Here is a 20,296-nt window from a genome sequence, read left to right as displayed (position 1 = left end):
AGGTAACGGGGCTTGCTGATTTGTGACATTGCATTCCAAATGTTTTTGAAACGGCTCATATTCCAGACACCAAAAACCCCCTAACTTATTGCCAAAAACTGGCTTGTGTGTTTTTTTCTTTAGGGTTGTTTTTAGAAGCAGGTTAGACACAAATTAAAGTACAAACAGGTGCAAAATTTTGGGTATTTTTCAAAAGGCACTGTTAATTTGCATCAAAAAACACCATTAATTCACACTAAGTCTGAATTTTAATATTTATTAAATTGCTAAAATACAGAAAAGTTTTTACAAATTGAATATAAAAAAGAACCAGATTGCTATCAATCTGGTTCGTTTGATCCAACACAGAAACAAATAACTCGTCTCAAAACATCTTTTTCCACATTTTTCATGGGTAAAACATTCAGTTTTTGCTGAATGCGAACGCAGACAGCTTGGAGGACGGATCCAGGGACGACGACTTCTTCCTGGCGTTACTTTCGTCGCTCTCCACCACTTCGTTTTCTGCTCTCTTTCTTTTCTTCACGTCTGCAGCGTCTCCGCTTTGTCCTTTCGCTCTTTCTGTCCACGACTGGAACAGAAGACACCAAGACGCTCACGTTAATTGCAGTTTGGGACAAAAACCCAGAGATTTCTACTCATCGTCCAACGCAGGCGGCGAACACCTGCGCGGCGATGACTAACAGCGCACACGGACACTCAGGCGTGCAGCTGGAAATTGCATCCTGTCATGTTTAATCACTATTGACAGGCGGCGTCTCTCTTCCCCCTCGTGATTTTATTTTTTCTCTCTCCTCTCAGAGACAAAAGGAAGCGTTTCCTAGACGTAATAGATCTGGGATGAATCATCAGGCCGCTGAGTGGAGACACACACACACATACACACACACGCGCGCGCACACACACACACCTCCAGCAACTGTCGTTAACAGTAACAAACCAGTCCGGCATGAAAAGCAGCGGATTGTTGCTAATCTGACCTTGGGGTCACAGATGTCTGTATCAAATGTCATTTTTTCACTTCTTGATTGATATTCAATAAAACTTTAAGCTAAAACTTAATTTTACGATGAATTCCAATTTAAATTAGAAATTTGGAATTTTAAACATTTCCCTGGTAAAATAAAAAGTTCAATAAAAGTAAAAGAAGCTCATGGACGGACGGACGGATAAATAGATTGATTGAAAATCTTTTGAATAAATAGATCAGGAATAAAGTCTAGAATTAAAATATTTTTCGACAGTCATCCAGATCTGGAATTGAAACCAAATTCTACAGTTTTCCGGACAAAAACATGGAAACCTTCAAAATACACAACCAGAAATAAAAAATTATGATTTGACCCTTATGGCCGTAAAATACAGTAAATATAACAAAGTTTTAAAGCAAATGTAGTTTATTTAGCTTCCAGACTTTCTGAGGATCTTTCTTGTTTTTCTCTTAGTTTCTTTAAACCAGATATATTTGTAAAGGTTTGTAGGATAATAGCGCTCTGCTACGCTGTGCGCCCCCTGCTGGTCAAGGGGCTCCAATGCAAGTGTTTGTTAATTTTTTTGTATCAATAAATACAGTAAATTTAAAGTATCGAATCCAAGAAACCCCTAAAATTCAAAGCAGCGGATAAAAAGAAATGTCGTCTCCTCTCCTGAACATCAACCAGCTGAAAGCATCATCACAGGATCGTCGGGTTCCCAGGCAACGACCCTCTTCATCCTCCTCATCTTCCTCTCCACCTCCTCTTCGCTTTCTGTTCCGAATGATCCGGTTTCCCGCTGACGGACATGATGTATGCAGGGTCAGGAGCAGGAAGATGAAAAGGTGAAGCGACTCATTTGTGACACAGCTGCCCTCGTTTTTCCTCCTTACTGACCGTCGGTGATACCGTCCAAAAAAGCAACATTTGAATGAATTTAATTTGGAAATATTCTTTAGCTGTGCTCATTTAAAAGATTTACATATGATCCTGGGTTTTAAAATATTAAATATTTGCTTTTTACAAAAATAATTAATTCATGTCTAAAACTCTGTATTTACATGTTTTACCTCTAGGGGATAAAATTTCCTTGTAGAAAGTCTAAACCAGGGATGTTCAAAGTGAGGCGCGAGGGCCAAATGTGGTCCAGGCACCAATTTTTTGTGGCCCTCAGAAGAATGGTGCATATTTCTCCATTTCTTTCTCTGCTTAATAGTATACACATGTTTCCATCTTTTAATAATCATGATTTTTACTTTCTTTTTAACCCATTAGCTACCATGATGACAGTGACTTACAAGTCAAAATATTTTTGACTTAAAATACTTCGACTTACATGGAAGCATTTTGAGGGTGGCACTTAAGGAGTTAATAGTAAAAAGTAAGACAAATTTCCAGTAATTTTAATTCAAAAGCAGATGCAGGTGGACCTTAGTAAAAACGTTTTGGGGCCAATAATGAGTCAACATGCTTTTGATAACCTTCATGCAATGTTAGCATTATAGCTAGAATTAGCATTTTAACTTATTTTAATGAAGTAGCTACAGTTAGCTTACTGAATGGTGCGAGCTCACATCCTGCTGCCGTCATCATGCTAGTACCTCAACATGCTAGTGTTAGCCAACAGCAACACAAAAATTAGCATTTTAGTTAATATTGATAAAATAGCCATGGTTAGCATACTGAATGAAGAGAGTCAATGTTAGTCAAAATGTTAGCGAAAGCCCACATGCTACTGGCAACATTTTAGCTAACCATAGCTAAAATATAGTTGGAGTCACTAAAACAGGGAACTGCTTTTTGTTCTCCAGATAACAGAAATCACTGATGCCATATAAAAACATTCAGAAATGATGTAACCCCATATCACAACACTAACCCCACCGTGCTTTCCCTACTAGGAATATTTAGTTCCACTTTCATACAGAGGCAATACGCTCTCTGGTGATTTCAGTCACCATTTCTCTCATGTCTCGTTTTAGGTTATGGATAAATTAAATTAATATTTTTGTACCAGTCTCTCGTCTGCTGACATCGTCCTGAATCGTCCCATCGCCTCTTTGATGACGTCCGTCTCATCCAGGTCCGGATTATTGGCGATTATGATTTTCCGGTTCTCATCCAGCCACAGCTGGAATCCCGTTTTTGGCCTGAAGACAAAGAGTTTCTTAATTTCTTTTATCTAAACACAGAAGTTTCACTAATCTGCTCTTCTTTCAATATACTCCACCTCTTATTTTCTGTGTTTTCTGCAGGTGGCGCTACAACGTCAGGCTGTTTCTGCAGATCTGCGGCCGGCTCCGCGGCCTCCGGAGTTTTCTTACTGGGCATCTTGTTGCTGGAGATCTGCAGCAAAGTTGACTGAGCCTGTCGAAGAAAAGCACAAGAAATAAAAATTAAAGACCTTCTGTTTTTCTCAAACAGATAAAAAATGTCATAACTTCTGTTTAAAGTCCTAAAAAACACCAAAATATGATCCATATTATTTAAATTTAGCTATGTTAACAAGTCGTAGATATTATTTATTTTAAAGATGATGATGTCACCTTTAGGATAGCAAGTAACGAATCTTTTATTTATGGATTAATCTGACAAATAATTGAATAAAAATGCTTATTCAAGTTTTTCTTTAACAATATTAGAAACAGCTTAATAAATCGATCAATAATCGATTAATCCTGATTAATCCGATTAATCGTTTCAGCCGTAGTTACCTTGGCTTTGGTTCTGGGAGCCAGCGGCTTTAGGACGGGCCCTTTGCTGGGTTTTCCTGCCGACCCGCTGAGCGGCGCCAGCTTCCTGCTGGACCTCATGTTGTCCAGGATGTTTGACGCTCGAGGTTGTCCGGACGAAGACGTCAGCTTGCCAGAATCAGGGACCTGAACGCATTGGATTTAACCCGCAGTTTAACGTTTACACTACAAAACATAACATGGCGAAGAAACGCGCTGCGGTTCTGACCTTGAAGGGGTTTGATCTTCCAACTCGACCAACTGGATCAGAAAGAAGAAAAGATTCAGGAATTTTGATCAGACAAGCGGATAAATGGACATATAAATGGGTAAAGATTTTTTTTTTGGTTTCCTGATGGAATGCAGATGCAAAATTTTGATAAGCCACTTAATAAACAGATTTTTTTTTTTATTTTAACCAAAGAGTTTTATTTCAACATGTCTGAAGTAATTTATCCACAGACAGACGATACTGAAATTAGCAAACAGCGACAACACGCCGGCGGTCGCCTGCATCCTGGACTCACCTGGCGTCAGCGACGGCTTCGCAGGTAAACCCGACTCTTTAGCGAAAGGATTCAAGCCTGAGAATCAAAGGGAACCGTCAGCTGGACTCATCTACGGTTTGGGAAGAACTAGCAGAGGAAAGGAGGTGAAAACTCACGTCTTTTAGTTTCCTCGGTCTCCATTTCCCTTCCGTCCTCTTCCTCCACTTGCTCTTCTTCATCATCCTCCTCATTCTGCCTCGTGTTGTAAGGTTCGCTCTGCCGATAACTGGCCAAATAAAATTAAAGGACGTTTACGGATATAGAAAATAAACAGACTGGAAACATTTGTTCTCTTCCAGATTACAGACCATTTAATCCAGAGCTGCAACTAACGATTATTTGATTAATCGATAGTTCTGGCGATTAATTGGAAAAATGGCCACATTCTGAAAATTTTTCATTTAACCTTTTACATTATATTAAAAATACAATCAAGATGCAAATTAGGAAATAATTCAATAAATTTTTAACTATGAAAATAAACATTCTGTTCCTAAAATGCAATAACAGCATTCCTTTAGTGAATTTGAAACAGGTGAAGATAAAACTGCCACTTACATAGTTTTGGGTAAAACATTTTTACAGACAAAGGTTCTTTAATCTTAAACACAAAATGTATATATTTAATTTATACAGTTTTGGCTCAATTACTGTTCTGAATATAATTTTTTTGTCAGTATACTCCAGTTAACGATTAATGAGTTACTAAATAAGTGCAGTTAATCTGATTAATTGTTTCGGTCCTAATTTTTTTAAAATAAATCTAATTGATTTGTTTACTTTAATCTTTTAATGTAATTTAAATATTGTATAGAAAGGATTAAGTGGTTAAATTAAAAAAATATGTAGACTGAATTTATTATCCATTTAATCGATTGTCAGAATAATCAATTACTAAAATGGAATTAGAGAAAAACTCATTTGTAGGAAAAGATGCATCTGCAACTAAGAAATATTTCTATTGTGTGAAAAGTCAGACCTTTCTGCTTGTCTAAATGCAGCATTGGGCTGATCTACTGATTATTTTTGATTGATTAATCATTTTATAGCAAATGGTGCTTTAGTAGGATAAATTTTTACAGTAATTTGAAACGGATGAAGCTAAAACTGCCACTTGAGTTCTGGGTAGAACAAATTTACATGACATTTTCTTTTCATATAAAATGCAAAATATATTTATTTTCTATAAAGTTTTAGTTTAATTACTGCTCTGAATAAATTGTTCGTTCAGCAAAAAGGCCTTTTTTGAGCCTGTACACTCTAGCTAACAATTTTAGTTGACGATTATTTTAATAATCGATTAATGGTTTCCGCCGTAGGGAGCGATGTGTTCTGATTTACCCCGAGGTGAGTCTGTCGCTGGTGAACTCCGGCTCATCTTCGGGTTCCTCGTCTTCCTGAAGCTGGGTCGACTTCTCCAGCGCGATCTCGCTGAGCCGCTGCGCCAGGTTCATCCGCCTGGATCGGGACGCGTACCGGATCGCCAGAGTCACCACGTTCTGGGTCATCAGCTCCGCCAGCTCCACGCAGCGAAACTCCCGCTCCAGTTTACAGGACAACTGGAACAAACAACGAGTCAACGGTGACCAGTCATGCTTCCTTGAACCGTTTGGGTCGATACAAAACATGTTAATTAATCTTTTTCACAAACTCCTTCAGCAGATTTTAGTCTGCTCAGTTCTGTGTTTTAGGGTGCATTATGAAGTCTCTGTAAACAAAGTTGTCCTCCAGAAAAGATCTGGATGAGACAAAAGCACCAGACTGAAAACTTATCTTCCAGTTTTATCAGAAAGAGAAAAAAATGCTAAATCTTGCAAATAGAAATTATTGAGATTGTTTCAATTTAACATTCAATTAACTGATTTATTGCTTGTTGCTGTTTGAATTATTCTGGTTTTCATTTCCGTTACTCTTGTTCTGTCCATTTTCTGACCAAACTGACCAAAGGTGGTGGAGCTCAGCTTGGGTTGCTAGGTAACGGGCAGAGTTCCCCTGGGGTTGCTAGGTAACGGGGCTGGGCTTGGCTGGGGCTACTAGGTGAAAGGTCAGTGCCTGCTAACCGTTACGTTAGGAAGGTTTTTAAAATGGCTTCTTTTCCAGATACCAAAAAATATATTAAAAACTTATTAAAAACTTGTTGCTGAAAAACAGCTGGGTGGTTTTTTAAAGTGTTTTTTTGTTTTGTTTTTAGAAGCAGTAAAAACCCAAATAGAAGTATAAAATGTGTATTTTAGAGTATAGTTAAGGTTCATGTTCCCTCTTACTTACAGCAAACATCTTCATGAGAAGCTCCTGCTGCTCCTTGTCCGACTGCGTCTGCGCAGCCTCGTCGACTTCGTAGCCGCTGGAGGACAGGAAGCTGTAGTGATTATGGAAGAGGACGGAACGCCAGTACTGCTCCTGCAAACAAAATGGAGGACGGAAAATTCAGGAATTACTTCCTGAAACCGTTCTACTACAACAAACAAGCATGCCTCAGAAACAAAATGAAAAGAGTGAAGCCGTTTCCCAACATGTGTTGGGTTTTTGTGTTTGCGTTCACCTCCATTTGCCCCTTTTCTGTGCTGGTCTGACACAGCGGCAGCTTAAACGGCAGGATGGCGACAGCCGGCCGAGGCAGAGTGGGAGGATACCGGGAGCCTTTGCATGGGATACACCTGAATGCATTCAGATAATAATACAAATAAAATAATCAACTTGACGTCAAAATTTAAACCGTAAACAAGAAAAAAAAAAAAAAAAAAAAAAAAAAGAGTATCATGAAGCTCATGAATTATATAGATTCACTAAACACAGGTGAAATGGAACGGTTTTATTACTGCGAATAAGTTAAAGCAATGGTGTTCAAAGTGTGGCGCCGGGGCCATTTGCTGCCACTGGTCTGATTTTTTGCAGCCTAATACTCCAATTCAAGGTAATAAAAATTGGAACAGGAGGATGTAGAAGAGGGTTAGCGTTACTGAGAATAGAAAAAAAAATAATCTCAATTTTTCTCATAATTTAGATTTTTTTTTCCTAAGACACAATTCAGATAAAAAAGTAAAAGTTCTGAGAAAAAACGTCATAATTCAGAGGAAAAAAACACTAATTCTGATGTGAAGGTCAGAAATCAACAAATTAAGAATTAGGATTTAAAAACATGAAGTTCTGAGGAAAAACAAGCCAGAATCTTTTTTTCATGTGACCCTAAACTTCCACAGATGTTTGATTATTGGAGACTTTTTATTTTTAATGTGACAAAGTTTTTAATCTGATTTTTTTATTAATAAATAGAATAATCAATAACTAAAATAATTGCTAGTTGAAGCCCTGATTTAGACTTGAACATACTTTTTATTTGCTCTTTAAAACATTTTTTTTATTTATTTATCTTGTGTAATATTCTGATATATTGAGAAGCCACATTTTGGGTTTTTACTGTCTGTAAACCAGAATAATAAAATTTACAAGAAAAAAGGTTTTTAATATTTCACTCCATATGTAATGAATCTAAAAGAGTTAAACTTTTTGGAAGGAGTGAAAAATAACTTTTTGGAATTTTCTAATATTTTGAGCTGCACTGCTATTATTTTCAACATAAAAACACTTTATTCTCCATATACAGTCATCTTTTTTCTCAGCAGTAATATATAAAAGCTTCTTCCACTTTACACACTCAGCCTGTGAGTTTTTGAGGTTCACCTGAGCTGCTGGGGGTTCTCGTGCGCCCCAACCACCCAGTAGTGATCCGATTTGCTCTTGCAGGTTTCTCTGGTGTTACAAACTGGCGTCCACGTGTTGCCTAGTGCGCGGTTCAGCATCCGCACCAGCCCGTTTGAATCCACGTAGCACGCCGTGCCTGAAAACACGAGAAAGCGGCTCTGAAACCAAACTTTTCGTCCAGACGTGAGAAACTTCGTCCGGGTTCTGACCTTCGGCGGTGAACCCAGCCCAGGAGAGGTACGACTTGGGGGAGAGGGGGAGCGGTTCGCCGTTCATCAGCTGCCTCTTTCTGCGACCAAACTGCAGCAGCTGAATGCCGAGAGCTTGTTCTCCGTCGAAACCCGTCGCTGAGGGCACGAAGCAAAAAAACATGAGCATCAATACAATTCAAGGGCGGCCATTTTGAGAGCCTGTTCATCTTTGATAGAGGTAAAAGTTTGTACCCATCAAAACCCACAGAGGAGGTGGATAACGAGGGAAAAAGGTAAAAAAAATAAAAATAGCCATTTTCAGATCTGTAACATACTGAGCTCACCTGTCTCCATGACAACCACTAGATGTCATTTATATGCAAAGTGGATCAGAAATGAAGCTAAGAAAGGCTTTTTCCATCCTACCATCACAAACATGAACATGTGGAGTTTGCCAAATACTTCTAGGATGTTAATTAGGAGTTGTGAACTTTAGTCAGATGAGACGCAAACTGAGATTTTCAACATCAAATCTGTTAGGTACGGCTGAAGACGTGTGATGCTGTGGGCCTGTTTTTCTTCCAAAGTCTCTAGGAACATTGTAGAGTGAACTTGGTGCTGCACCTATGATCATTTTTCTAATCAATTCTCCTGAAGATTAACTGATTAATCATAAAAAAAAATTGGCACATTGTTCAGATTTTTATTTAACCTTTTAAGCCTCTTTTATACATTAGAAATAAATTAAAATATGCAAATAAAACATTTCATTGACTAAAATGCAACAACAATTTATTATCCAATTAATTGTTACTAAAATGGTAACAGCATTCCTTTAGTGAAAGCTTCATCATTTGTAGCAAATCTGCAGCTAAAAACATACTATAAATTATTCTGTATTTTTTTTTATTAATTATTGGTGCTTGATAGGAGATTAATTTTACTGAATTTGAACCAGGTGAGTTAAGAAAATTAAATAATAACTTTTGGCAAAAAAAGGACTTTGGACATTATTTTAGGAAGGTGACGATATATTATTCTCTCAGCAAATTGTTATAGTTAATGATTAACCAATAACTAACGTTGTTGATTAATTCAATAATGGATTAATCACATTTAATCGTGTCAGCCTTGCATAAAATTTGAAATATCAGGATATTTTAAAATCTGCAAAAGAATTGAACTCAGGACTTTTCAGTAGGAGGAAATAAACACAGAAATGAGAAAAAATAACTCTGATCTGCAAGAAAAGTCCATCCTGTTGTTTGGACTCAGGGAAACCTCTGTATTTGTGTTTGGGTCGAACCTCGGTGGTAAACCAGCAGCAGCTGCTCCCCGTGGCCGGCCATGCACACCACCGGCCCCGGCAGGCTGAAGATCTCCCTCTGGACGCCGCCGACGGAGAACAGCCGCAGCAGCAGCGCGCTGGTGGCGACGGCCGCCCAGCCCTGACCCAGACACAGCGCCTTCACGTCCTCGCCCTGCGGCAGGTCCACCATCCACTCCTTACTGGTGTCCCAGCAGGAGAAGTGGAGGCACTGCAGCTTACTGGGAGCAAACAGGAGAAGTTAGAGACGCTCACTGGAACTGGAAGAACCCACCGACACATATCACTGGAGAGGACAGCGCCCATTAGCCGCTAAAGCTAGTAACGCGCCTTTACTAGGCCTGTCATGATGACACATTTTGCTGGATGAGTAGTTATTGCAATAAACAATAATATCGTTGTTTTGAGAACACTTCCAGTAATATGACGGTAATGGAATAATAACGGCAGAACATTGTCAAATGTCAATAAACTTTCATTTCTAACGAAAATGTAACACCAAAAGACATTTTAAATATGCAAAATAAATAAACAAAACAGAAACAATAAATAAAAAGAATTATGAAGATACTATAAACAAATCTATCCTTCAAAAAAACAATTAGTTGAGACAAAAGCAGCAGATTGAAGACAAATTTTGGTAGAAAGAGACAAAAGTGGTAAATCATGCAAGTGGAAATTATTACGCTCGTTTACTACGCAATGAGCAATGGTAAAAAAAAAAAATCAGGCAGTTTCATCCTGTGGATGAGCAGGAATCCTTCAAAATAATGGTCGTAGTGTCTTCATTTCTTAACTTTTATAAAACATGGTTTTAAATTAAAGCTGAGAAAATTGCCGACGTTTTAATACGTAAAATATGTATTCTCCCTGGACATAAATCTAATGACAGTTTGGTTTCTGTCAAGATGCAGAAGAGGACTTAGCAAATCTCTCCCTAATATTGAAATATAATTTAATTTGACATAATTCATACTCTGTAAATCGTTTAATCTAATTTTAAGATTGAAACAAAAATGTGAAAATATCCTGGTAGTACACACCTGTCAGACTGACAGGCTTCAACTATCTCTCACTTTGGTTACCGAGCAACACCCTACTGAGTAACTGCTGGTTACCTAGCAACAATCTGTTGAGAAACTTGCACAGCAGCAGTTTCAGGTTTCACCACTGTGCCTCTTAACTGCTCAAAAATAATAAAAAAAACGGCGTGGAGTGAAAACTGGAAGTCAGTTTTTCAGATATTTAAAACAAAAAAGCTCTAATTATCGATATTAACTCATATGAAACGTTTTTATAACAATACGTTTTTCAGCCGCATCGTCCAATCCAGCCTTACCTGGCGAGGTCGTCGGTGCTTGGACAGGCCAGCAGCACGGCCTCCTGGGAAAGGTCGGCCATGGTGTGACCCAGGGAGTTGGTGAGGTGCATGGCGTGGTGGACGGCGGTGTCATGAAACTCCACGTCGATGGCGTTGTCCTGCTCATCGTTGTAGCCTCGCACTATCCCCACAGAGTTCCACATCTGGACAGTGTAGGTTGCATGAGGAAGGAAACCCACAGCGGGAAAATGGAGGTTTGAGTCCGGGCGTCCTACCATGAAGCGGTGAGTGAGGTGAGCTGGCGTGGCTCCAGGCTGAAAGGCCTTCTGGGGAGGAGTCGGCACCGGGCCGTCGTAGACGGGGCGCTGCGCCGTCGCCGGGGCTACAGAGCTGCCGGCGTCGTCATCCTCATCATCCCCAAACTTATCTTGACCAAGTTTTAGGGATCCTGTGTCTGAAATTAGAGCATAAGAACAAAAAAACCTTCAAATTTAACAGTAATCTCACAGAAACATGTCTATGCTGAAACAGCGTTTTGAAATTTATTTAGAATTTAATGTGTTGCATTTAAAAGCATTGTGATTAAAGATACAGTAAGCAGCCAATCCTTCCCCAGACCTTCGTGTTCACTGTGCTGAACACAGAACCACACAGGATCATAAAGTGACTTGTAATCTGGTACTTTCCAGACTGTTCCAAAAATTTAATTTTCAAATTCTAACAACTTGTTTGACTTTGTCTGTTGATGTGCAAGTTCTGAAAAGCAGAACGCAGATCAGTTTCTGGAACTTGCAGGTTATTTTCCCCCCTTAGGAATTTGAGCAATCTGCACCAGTTAGGTGCTGGGAATGTTAAGAAACGTTGAAAAATGCACAACCCAGAATGTAGCATGCAAGTACTTCAAAGTAGCCTGCACATTCTTAAAAAGTAGCACACAAAATCTAAAATGTAGTATTAAGTTCTTTTTAAACTTAATGCTACTTTTTAAAAAGTTGCAATCAAGTTCTGAAAAGTGGCGTAAAATGTCAACAAAGCAGGGTAAAGTTCTAGAAAGTAGTGCACAAATTCTGGAAAATAGCATGGAAGTAAATTCTATAATGTTAGCTTTAATTAACAAATGTTAACCTGCAGTTTTTAGACAAACACATGAAATTCAAGGGATGTAAATTAAACACAAGCTGAACGTTTGGAGCCTATGAGTTTTCTATGGGAACACGGATATTACTAGAGAGTAGTTTGCCATTGCTGAAATGTGTATTGCAAGATAAAAATTGTAACATGTCAGTTTCCGAATGTAACATGCAAGTTCCACGTACATTAGATGCAAATACTGGAATAAAACGTGTACATTTTGAAATTTAACCTCAAAGTCCAGGAACGTAACTGGAAGTTGTTTAAGACATTTGTTCCTGTCTTACAGTTGCGTCTCTGAGTCGTGTTTTCTGTTCTTGTAGCTAATCGGCAGGTACAGAAAACACCTGAAACGATCAGACTCTTCCTCACCCAGCGAGTTCTCATCGTTCAGGATGGCGCCTCTGTTCCTCACTCGACCCGTGGACGGGATCAGGAAGTCGTCATCGTCCTCATCCTCCGCCGCCTTCTTTACTGGTGAATTGGCGTCGCTTAGTCCTTCATCCATCAGCCTGTCATCATCCTCGTCAAACAGGTCGTCGTAGTCTTTAGGTTTCGCAGCTGGAGCCTGAAGACAAAACAGAAATTATATGTAGTCATTCTGTTGGACGGAAATTAATCTCATCGTCTTCAATTAATTGGTGGAACAAACTGAGCAAAGAAGGCGCCTGATAGATTTGGCTAAAAATGAAATAAATAAATAAATAAATTCAGGGATTTAGATAGACGAAAATATATCAAAACTAAATTAAAAAGAACTGAAAAAAGGATATAAAATACTATGTAGTTATCAAGAATAATCTGCCCTAAATCCAAAAGAATCTGCAGAGTAGGATGGTTGGGACAACTTTTAAAAATGTACAAATGTGCATTAAAAAATACTTTTTGTGAAAATTAAACTGTGCAAACAAAAAATTTCTGCTGGTGCAAATATCAGCAGAAACGTTATTTAAAATTAGTAAAACTGCACAAACACTAACAGAAATGTGATTTTAAATGACTGGAGCCATGCAAATACAATCACAAATTGTACTTAAAAGTCATTAAAACCATCAGAGATGTTATTCGAAATTAGGAAAAGTGGAAAAATACTAAGAAATATTATTTAAAATGAGTAAAACTGCACAAATACTAACAGAAACGTGATTTTAAATGACTGGAGCCATGCAAATACAATCATAAATTTTATTTGAACATCAGTATAAATTGTACAAAACCAACAGAAATAAAATTAGCAAAACTGCACAAATGCATCTAGAAATATTATTTAAATGGATAAAACTGCAAGTACTAACAGAAATCTTATTAAAAATTAGTAAACCAGTTCAGGAAGAGCTTCCTGCATGGTGAGGGAGACAGCAGTGAGTGTTACAGCGGAGGTGGAAGGTGGCGGTACCTTGGTGGAGCTGGTACCGGTACCGGAGGTGCCGAGTCCGTCCAGCAGGCCCAGGCAGCCCTCTGTGTCCGTGTAGGCAATCTGGCTGCCGGATGGATGCCAGGCCAAGCTGCACACCGTGAATCCTTTCTCATGCTTCTGCCTGCAGGAAACACATTTCACCTCTAAGAACGACGACGATAAACACGGTTCCTAAGAGATCCGACTCTGGGCCGCACCGTTCCACTACCAGTCGGCTGTTCACGTCCCAGATCGTCAGCAAACCTCCGATGGCGCCGGCTGCAAGGAAGCGGCCGCAAGGGGACCAGGCCGCCACGTTCACAGGCTGCAGAGAAAAAAAAACGCTTCTTTACAGCTGAACCAGTTAGTAGTTGTTATAACATCTTGTGACAATATTCTATGTTCTACAGCATTTTGTTTTGAAATGTCTCCATCTGATTAGTTTGTAAATAAAACACTAATTTAACAAACAAAAATCTCTCAATTTCAATAACTTAATGTAAAATCCAATTTTTAAATATGAGATATTTGCACAAGAAACTACACTAAAACACTTTTTAGGATTTGTTCTCTGGCATTAAGCAAATAGAAATAATTTTAGTGAACCTAACTGACCTAAAACAAGAATATTTAGTTTGATTTAACCTCAGACAGTGAGGAGAAAAATAGTTTGTCTTCTTATTTGGCGTACACTACAAAAACATAAAATCTTACCAAGTATTTTTTGGCAGATTATTTAACTTGTAACATGGGAAAAATTTTGTTGTTTTAAATGAAATAATCCGCCAGTGGAACAAGAACTTTTTTCATCAATATTAAGGAATTATTGACTTTAAACAAAAAGTTTTTAAGATGTACAATGCAAAAACACACAGTCTTACCAAGTATTTTTTATAGTTTCTAGTGCAAATGAATTAGTTCACTTTAAATGAGACAAAATTAGCTAACAAGCAAATTTTCAGCAAGATACAAGACATTGATTTAAGTCAATAATTGTCTAATATTGATTAATAAAACAATACTAGTGGCACTGAAATTATTTCAATTATAAAAATAATTTTTTCCAAGTTATAAGTAAAATAACTTGCTTATGGAACAGGTACATTTTCATCAATATTAAGGAATTATTAAAAAAGTTATTTAAAATCATCTACAAAAGCTGCTACTTCTTGTTAAAAAGTTATTTGTAAGTTAGTTTCGTTTTATTTCAAGTGCACTAAGATATTTGCACTAAGTAAGGTTTGGTGATTTTGCAGTGTATTAAAATATCTAGTTTTAACTGTAAATAACTTTTCCCAAATTTAGGCTTTTAATCAAACATTAGATTTTATTTATAAAACTCTGCAGTTTGAATATCAAGCCCTTTCCAAAAACACCAAACTGAAATTCAGTAATTTTTTACAGCGCAGTAGATGCTCACCTGAGTGAGCAGCTCGTCGGACAGCGAGCCGACGTGATCCCAGGATCCCCGCTCGTACAGGTGAACTCTGGTTTCTACTGGAACAGCTAAAAACTGACATTGAAAACGTTTTTCAGATGATTTGTCTCTTTTTAATCCGCCCGCTCGGCGCGGTGAATCCGGCTGACCGACCTTCCCGGCTGCAGGCTGGAACGCCAAACGGCACAGAGACGTGGCGTTGCTGACGTCGTTCGTTTTCTGCAGCAACGGCCAGCTGATCACCTGAGTCTGAGAGGAAACAGGACAATTACGCTTTCAAAATAAAAAAAAAACAAAGGATGAAAACTGAAGAAACTGCTTATGGAACGGGGTCCACAACTAAAATTAGACCTGCCACAATAAATCAATCAATCACATGATCAATTAAAGCAGGATTTATTGTTTTTCTCCTCTGGATGATAAAAAGTCTTTGGTCTGGTCTTTTGGGCTCAGCTAAACCATTTTTGAAGGACAATTTTGTTTACAGAGACTTCATAGCTAATTTTATTTGTTGTTTTGTTTCTTTATTCTGGATATTTAAAATGTGTTCTGGTGTTAAATGTTCATTAGAATTGAAAGTTTATTGATATTTGCAAATGGATTATAATGGCATTACCATTAGATTACTGGAAAATGATCTCAAAGCAACAATATTATCACAATAACTTCTGGGATAAATTAAAAATTTATTGCCATGACGAGATAAAATTATTACAGACCAATTAAAATCTTAGAATTGAAAACGTTGGCACCGAGTATTCAACACCCAGACTGTTTTTAATGATTTTATTAAACTTAGCTGTATACGTTTCAACAAAATGACCTAAGTATCATTTTTATTGCTCAAATTATACAAAGAATGTTTCATTATTTTCAGTGGAAACATTTGCCTTTCTTTTAATGAGGATCTACAATAATTTATACTTCAATGTTTGTTTGTTTTTTACTATTTTACTCTTTTACTTAAAGTATCCAACCTAGTTTATTGTTGAATAGCGTAAAAAAGTCACTACTTTGTTTCTTTTAGTTATTTCTTTATTGGACTCCAAACCCCTGGAGTTTTTTGACCCATGAAAGTAAAAGTTTGTTCGCCCCGGTCTGACGGGAATCAGACGTACCTGCTGCTCGATGCTCCACACGACGACCGAGCCGTCGCAGCTGGAAGACGCCTGACAGAGACGAGACGGTGCAAACGGATTAATAAAAAAACAAGTTCATCATCTTTACCCCTCAGGGATACCAATCAGTTCAGAATATGGCTCTAAATTTATGTCGAAATAGATTAATTTTATTTAATTAAGTGACATTACGTCCTAATTTGATCTCCAAAACATTTACACTGCAAAAACACAAAATTTTACCAAGTATTTTTCTCTGTTTTCTAGTGTAAATATCTTACTGCCCTTGAAATAAGACAAAAATAACTTTTTTCAGCAGGATATAGGAGCTTGTTGTTAGTAAATAATTCATTAAAATTGATTTTAAAATGGCTGGTTCCACTGGCAGATTGTTTCTCTTACAACAAGACATTTTAAAAGTTATTTTTAAGTTAATTTTGTCTTATTTCAGGAGTACTCTAACATAATAAAATATTAAATAAAATTGTATCATTATGATGATTAATCTGTAATAAAAGCATTGTAACATATTTATTGCACTTGGATTATTATCATTATTCCTAGTAATGATACCATAAAAATAATTAGAAATAATTTTACTATTTCCATCAATATATGTACTAAAATAAAACTTTGCAAAGAAGTTTAATTATTTAATCTTATTCCTGGTAATATATTTAAAAAATTTGTTAAATTATAATGCATTTGTACTATTTCTATATTAATAAATGTACTAAAATAAAATCTAGCAAATAAATGAAATAATTATCATTAAAATAAGAAAAGAACATATGCAGCTAATGTCTGAGTAAAAATCTAATAAAGAAAATAGTTCTGTTTTTTTCTCACCAAGTATTCATCTTTAGGGTCAAAGGTCACACTGAGGACGGGGGCTTCGTGACCCCGCAGTGTTTTCTGCTGGCTGCTGTCTGACACCTCCACCACCTTCACCATGAAGTCACTGAGTAGGAAAAAACAAAAACAGGAGAATAATAACAACTTCATGACGTCATAGTGAGAGAAAACAGGAAAAATAATCCGGACTTCCTCCTCTGGCGGCGGCGAAGCCAGAATTTAAGGGATCGATAACACAACAAGCCTCATTTGCCAGAAAACAGCAACATCGATGCAGCTTCATGTTCTGAGCTTCTCTTGTTGTGATCAAGCTGCTCAAAACGAATCAATTCATGCAGGAAACGCACATCCTGCTCCAATCACAGCCAATCAACCCGAAGAGGCGCTCTCTGTCTGCCAGGTGGGTTTCAGCTGCAGCAGCAGCTGCAGCAGCAGCAGCAGCAGCAACGTGGAATCAAATCTCAGCAGAACAGACATGGATGGATTCACAAAGTAAAACCGACGTGGAAAAATCTCTGGAGCATGAATATAACTCTTTGTGAAGGTTTCTCATGCCCATAAGATTTAATTCTCTATACAAGAAGAGAAAACTCATTTTCATTTTTAAATCTGATTAGCTGTCAATGAGTTAATCTAAAGATGACTGATCTTAGCCGTCACCATTTATAATAACAATCTGAAGAATTTGAATGTATAAGCGTTACAACAGGATTCAATAAAGTATTTTTGAATTTGAAACGATCCAAAAGAGTAATTGATTAGCTAACATTTTGTTAAAACCTTAGTTTTCCCTTGTCAATATGGCCGATATTTCCATAACATATAGGAGCTATTTAATTTAAATTTTACCATTATTTGTGTCAGCTGTACTAAATAGCGACTGAATAAATATGATTTTGTCACATCATTAAATATAAGAGGAACTTCTTAAGTTGCTGAACAGAAAAATGTGAAACACTGACTTAATTCTTCAAGAACAGATATTAATATAAACATATTACTTGTGGTTGTTCCTGCAAGAATAATAAAACTTCGCTAAATTAAGTGCTTTAACTCATGACAGCCATCAAAATCATGTATTTTCCATTTTTCTGGGTAATCTGCATGCAATTTAAGCCAATGGAACTTCTTAAACCAGAACCCATATCAGTTGATTTCTAACACTAACTGGAGAAGTAGCCAGTTGTTTGGGAACAAAACATTCATAATAAAATTATCCCTTGGTCACTTCTGGTGTCGGTCACCTGGACCCGGCGGCGACTCTGGTGCCGCTGCGGTTGAAGGTGACGTGAGTGGCGTTGGTGGTGAACCGCGTCAGGATGCCATCCGGATCGCCGTCGGGAAACGTGTGGATCTGCACCGTGTTGCTGGAGCTCGCCGTCACCAACTTGCCTTTCTACGGGGAAACAAAAGACAAAAGTTTTCCACAATCACACGCTTCGATTTATCAGTTTTAGCGACAACCTGAAGGCTGCAAGCTGACAGAAGAGGCGAACCTTGAGTGCGAGGGAATAAGCCTTTTCCCCAACGGTGATGAACTTTGGATCGTCATCATCCAGGCTTTCCCAAATCCGAACATCGCCGTCGTTTCCACACGTTACAATATACCTGGAAAAATGTTTTTAACTCAAAAATGATCAAATATTTTTCTTTATGACATTTTTGAATCTGATAGTTTGTGGACCATTTTTATGGTCTAACTTTTTTCTCTTTCCAATTCTATTAATATAATTCTGTCCTTAAATTATATTAAGACTCTAGATTAAATGCATAATAAGCACACATTTCAATGTGTTTTTTACGGTTTAGCAAAATGAAAAACCTGACCCGTTCGCTCTTGAAAATTGACCTAAATAAAAGTAAAAACTTTATATATATATATATATATATATATATATATATATATATATATATATATATATATATATATATATATATATATAACAGCCATGCAGACATACAGTAGTTTACTTCAACCTGAACTGCTTTACAGAGAAATACATTGAAATTTATTTTTTCACGTGGAAAGGGCATGAAAACCTTTGCAAAGACATCGACATATGCCACAATTTAGGAGAAATTTTGGGTTTTTAGAATGTTTTTTCTGAAATGTTACCATGCGACAGCCTTTCTGTTTGGTGCCAAAAATCAAGTTTTCTCTTACAGAAAACAAATTTTGTCATTTAGCTCCATGATTGCAAGATTTGTTATTCTTCCCACATTGAAATAAACTTAAAAATGTATTTCTTTTTTTTGTCATCAGTTCTTTTGGATTCCAAATGCTGGGATACTATAACCTACTACATCCATTTTCCGTTTGATCTTGTTTGCAGATCTGTGGACTGTGAGGGAATTTGACGGAGCACATGTCCAGCAGAAAACGAGTCCAGCATCTAAACTGGTCCAAGTCATATTATTTGTGGTTTTCATTTCCACATATTTACAAAAAATGGATAAACTTACCTCCCGGTGTCATCGAAGCAGACCTCGGTGTGTCCCTCCGAGTGGCCGTAGCGCATCGGCTTCCTTTCGCAGGGCATTTTAACCAACCAGACTGAACACGCAAATAAAAGAAATTACTAAAGTACAAACTTAAATACGTTACACAACTGTAACAACTCTGTACAAAACTCTTATGCTAGCTGGCAATGCTATTTCTGAGTTCAGCTAACAGCAGCGAAGCTAACGCTGAGTTTAAAAATATATTTTATATATTTAAAACTTCTTTAAACTGAACGGTGAAGTCCACAAACGGCAGACATTGAACTCAAACTACTTAAAGCTGTTATCCTGACAGTTTAAACACGGTTTCAAACAGAAGTTGGCAAAAGCACTCTCACCTTCCTCCAATGGAACTCCCGCGCTGAATTAAAAACAAGGAAGCCGTGCGTCACAACTCCCGCCGGCTACGTAATGACGTAACAGCATAAGCCCCTCCCACCAAAGGGGAGGTGGTTTTCATGGATATTCTGGACTTTGATTTTCTAATTAGTTTTTAAAATAGGTTAATCAGATGTTTTTTTGTAATAATCATAATTTTGCTAATTTTATTACTTTCTTTTCAGACTAACTAAAAATTTTTATCATGTTATTAAACAGAAACTCAAACATTTTTAAAGTTGATTTAAACTCAATGAAATTGAACTCATTGAATTTAACCCCAGAGTTGGTAAAAATTATTATTTTTTTGTCATAAATATATGAAACGTTTAGTCTTTTTTATCATATTGATTTTGTTGTTTGCTTTTCTAGATTTCTGTTTTTATTAATGCATTCATGGAGAAAAATGAACACTTATTAAACACATATTTATGATAGATAAATAAATCTTGATATGGCAACAAGAAATGCAGTTAATTTATTGAAAATGAATTCAGTTATTATATATTTGTAATTTAGGCATGAAGTACAGACTATCTTTATTTATTTAGCTAGCATAGTCTTAATTAATCAGAACTGAATTTCAATCTTTTCAGTATTTCCAGACGTAAAGATGGCTCATAAAAATGCAAAAATAAAAATAAGGCACATGATTTTGTGTTAACATTTCTATTTAAACATTA

The 20,296-nt window shown here is 37.1% G+C and overlaps 1 protein-coding gene across 1 annotated transcript; it reads right to left on the bottom strand.

Annotated features, from left to right (window-relative positions):
- Nucleotides 1–260: 260 nt before the first annotated feature.
- Nucleotides 261–19,620, bottom strand: wdhd1 (WD repeat and HMG-box DNA binding protein 1). Its single transcript, XM_014474028.2, has 26 exons — nt 19,574–19,620; nt 19,197–19,287; nt 18,230–18,341; nt 17,978–18,129; nt 16,728–16,839; nt 15,879–15,929; nt 14,914–15,009; nt 14,743–14,835; nt 13,541–13,647; nt 13,323–13,464; nt 12,299–12,494; nt 11,071–11,249; nt 10,814–10,998; nt 9,454–9,695; nt 8,166–8,303; nt 7,936–8,092; nt 6,797–6,911; nt 6,523–6,654; nt 5,596–5,813; nt 4,371–4,480; nt 4,234–4,290; nt 3,936–3,967; nt 3,689–3,853; nt 3,205–3,341; nt 2,989–3,124; nt 261–571 (listed from the first exon to the last, which is right to left on the bottom strand). Exons 2-26 carry the CDS (start codon nt 19,271–19,273, stop codon nt 404–406), a joined length of 3,309 nt encoding a protein of 1,102 aa, XP_014329514.1. The 5' UTR covers nt 19,274–19,287; nt 19,574–19,620; the 3' UTR covers nt 261–403.
- Nucleotides 19,621–20,296: the final 676 nt, after the last annotated feature.

Source organism: Xiphophorus maculatus, chromosome 4 (assembly GCF_002775205.1).
Source record: "Xiphophorus maculatus strain JP 163 A chromosome 4, X_maculatus-5.0-male, whole genome shotgun sequence".
Classification (NCBI taxonomy): domain Eukaryota; kingdom Metazoa; phylum Chordata; class Actinopteri; order Cyprinodontiformes; family Poeciliidae; genus Xiphophorus; species Xiphophorus maculatus.
Note: the sequence above shows the minus strand (reverse complement) of the source record. Positions and strands in the feature narration are given on the sequence as shown.

What these genes read in the sequence shown, in the direction of transcription:
- wdhd1 (XM_014474028.2), bottom strand. Translation starts at nt 19,273, where the DNA reads ATGCCCTGCGAAAGGAAGCCGATGCGCTACGGCCACTCGGAGGGACAC. An exon ending in ACCCTAAAGATGAATACTTG is followed by an intron (nt 15,930 to 16,727) that starts GTGAGAAAAAAA and finishes CGTCTCTGTCAG; the next exon opens with GCGTCTTCCAGCTGCGACGG. An exon ending in GACCGAGGAAACTAAAAGAC is followed by an intron (nt 4,291 to 4,370) that starts GTGAGTTTTCAC and finishes TTTGATTCTCAG; the next exon opens with GCTTGAATCCTTTCGCTAAA.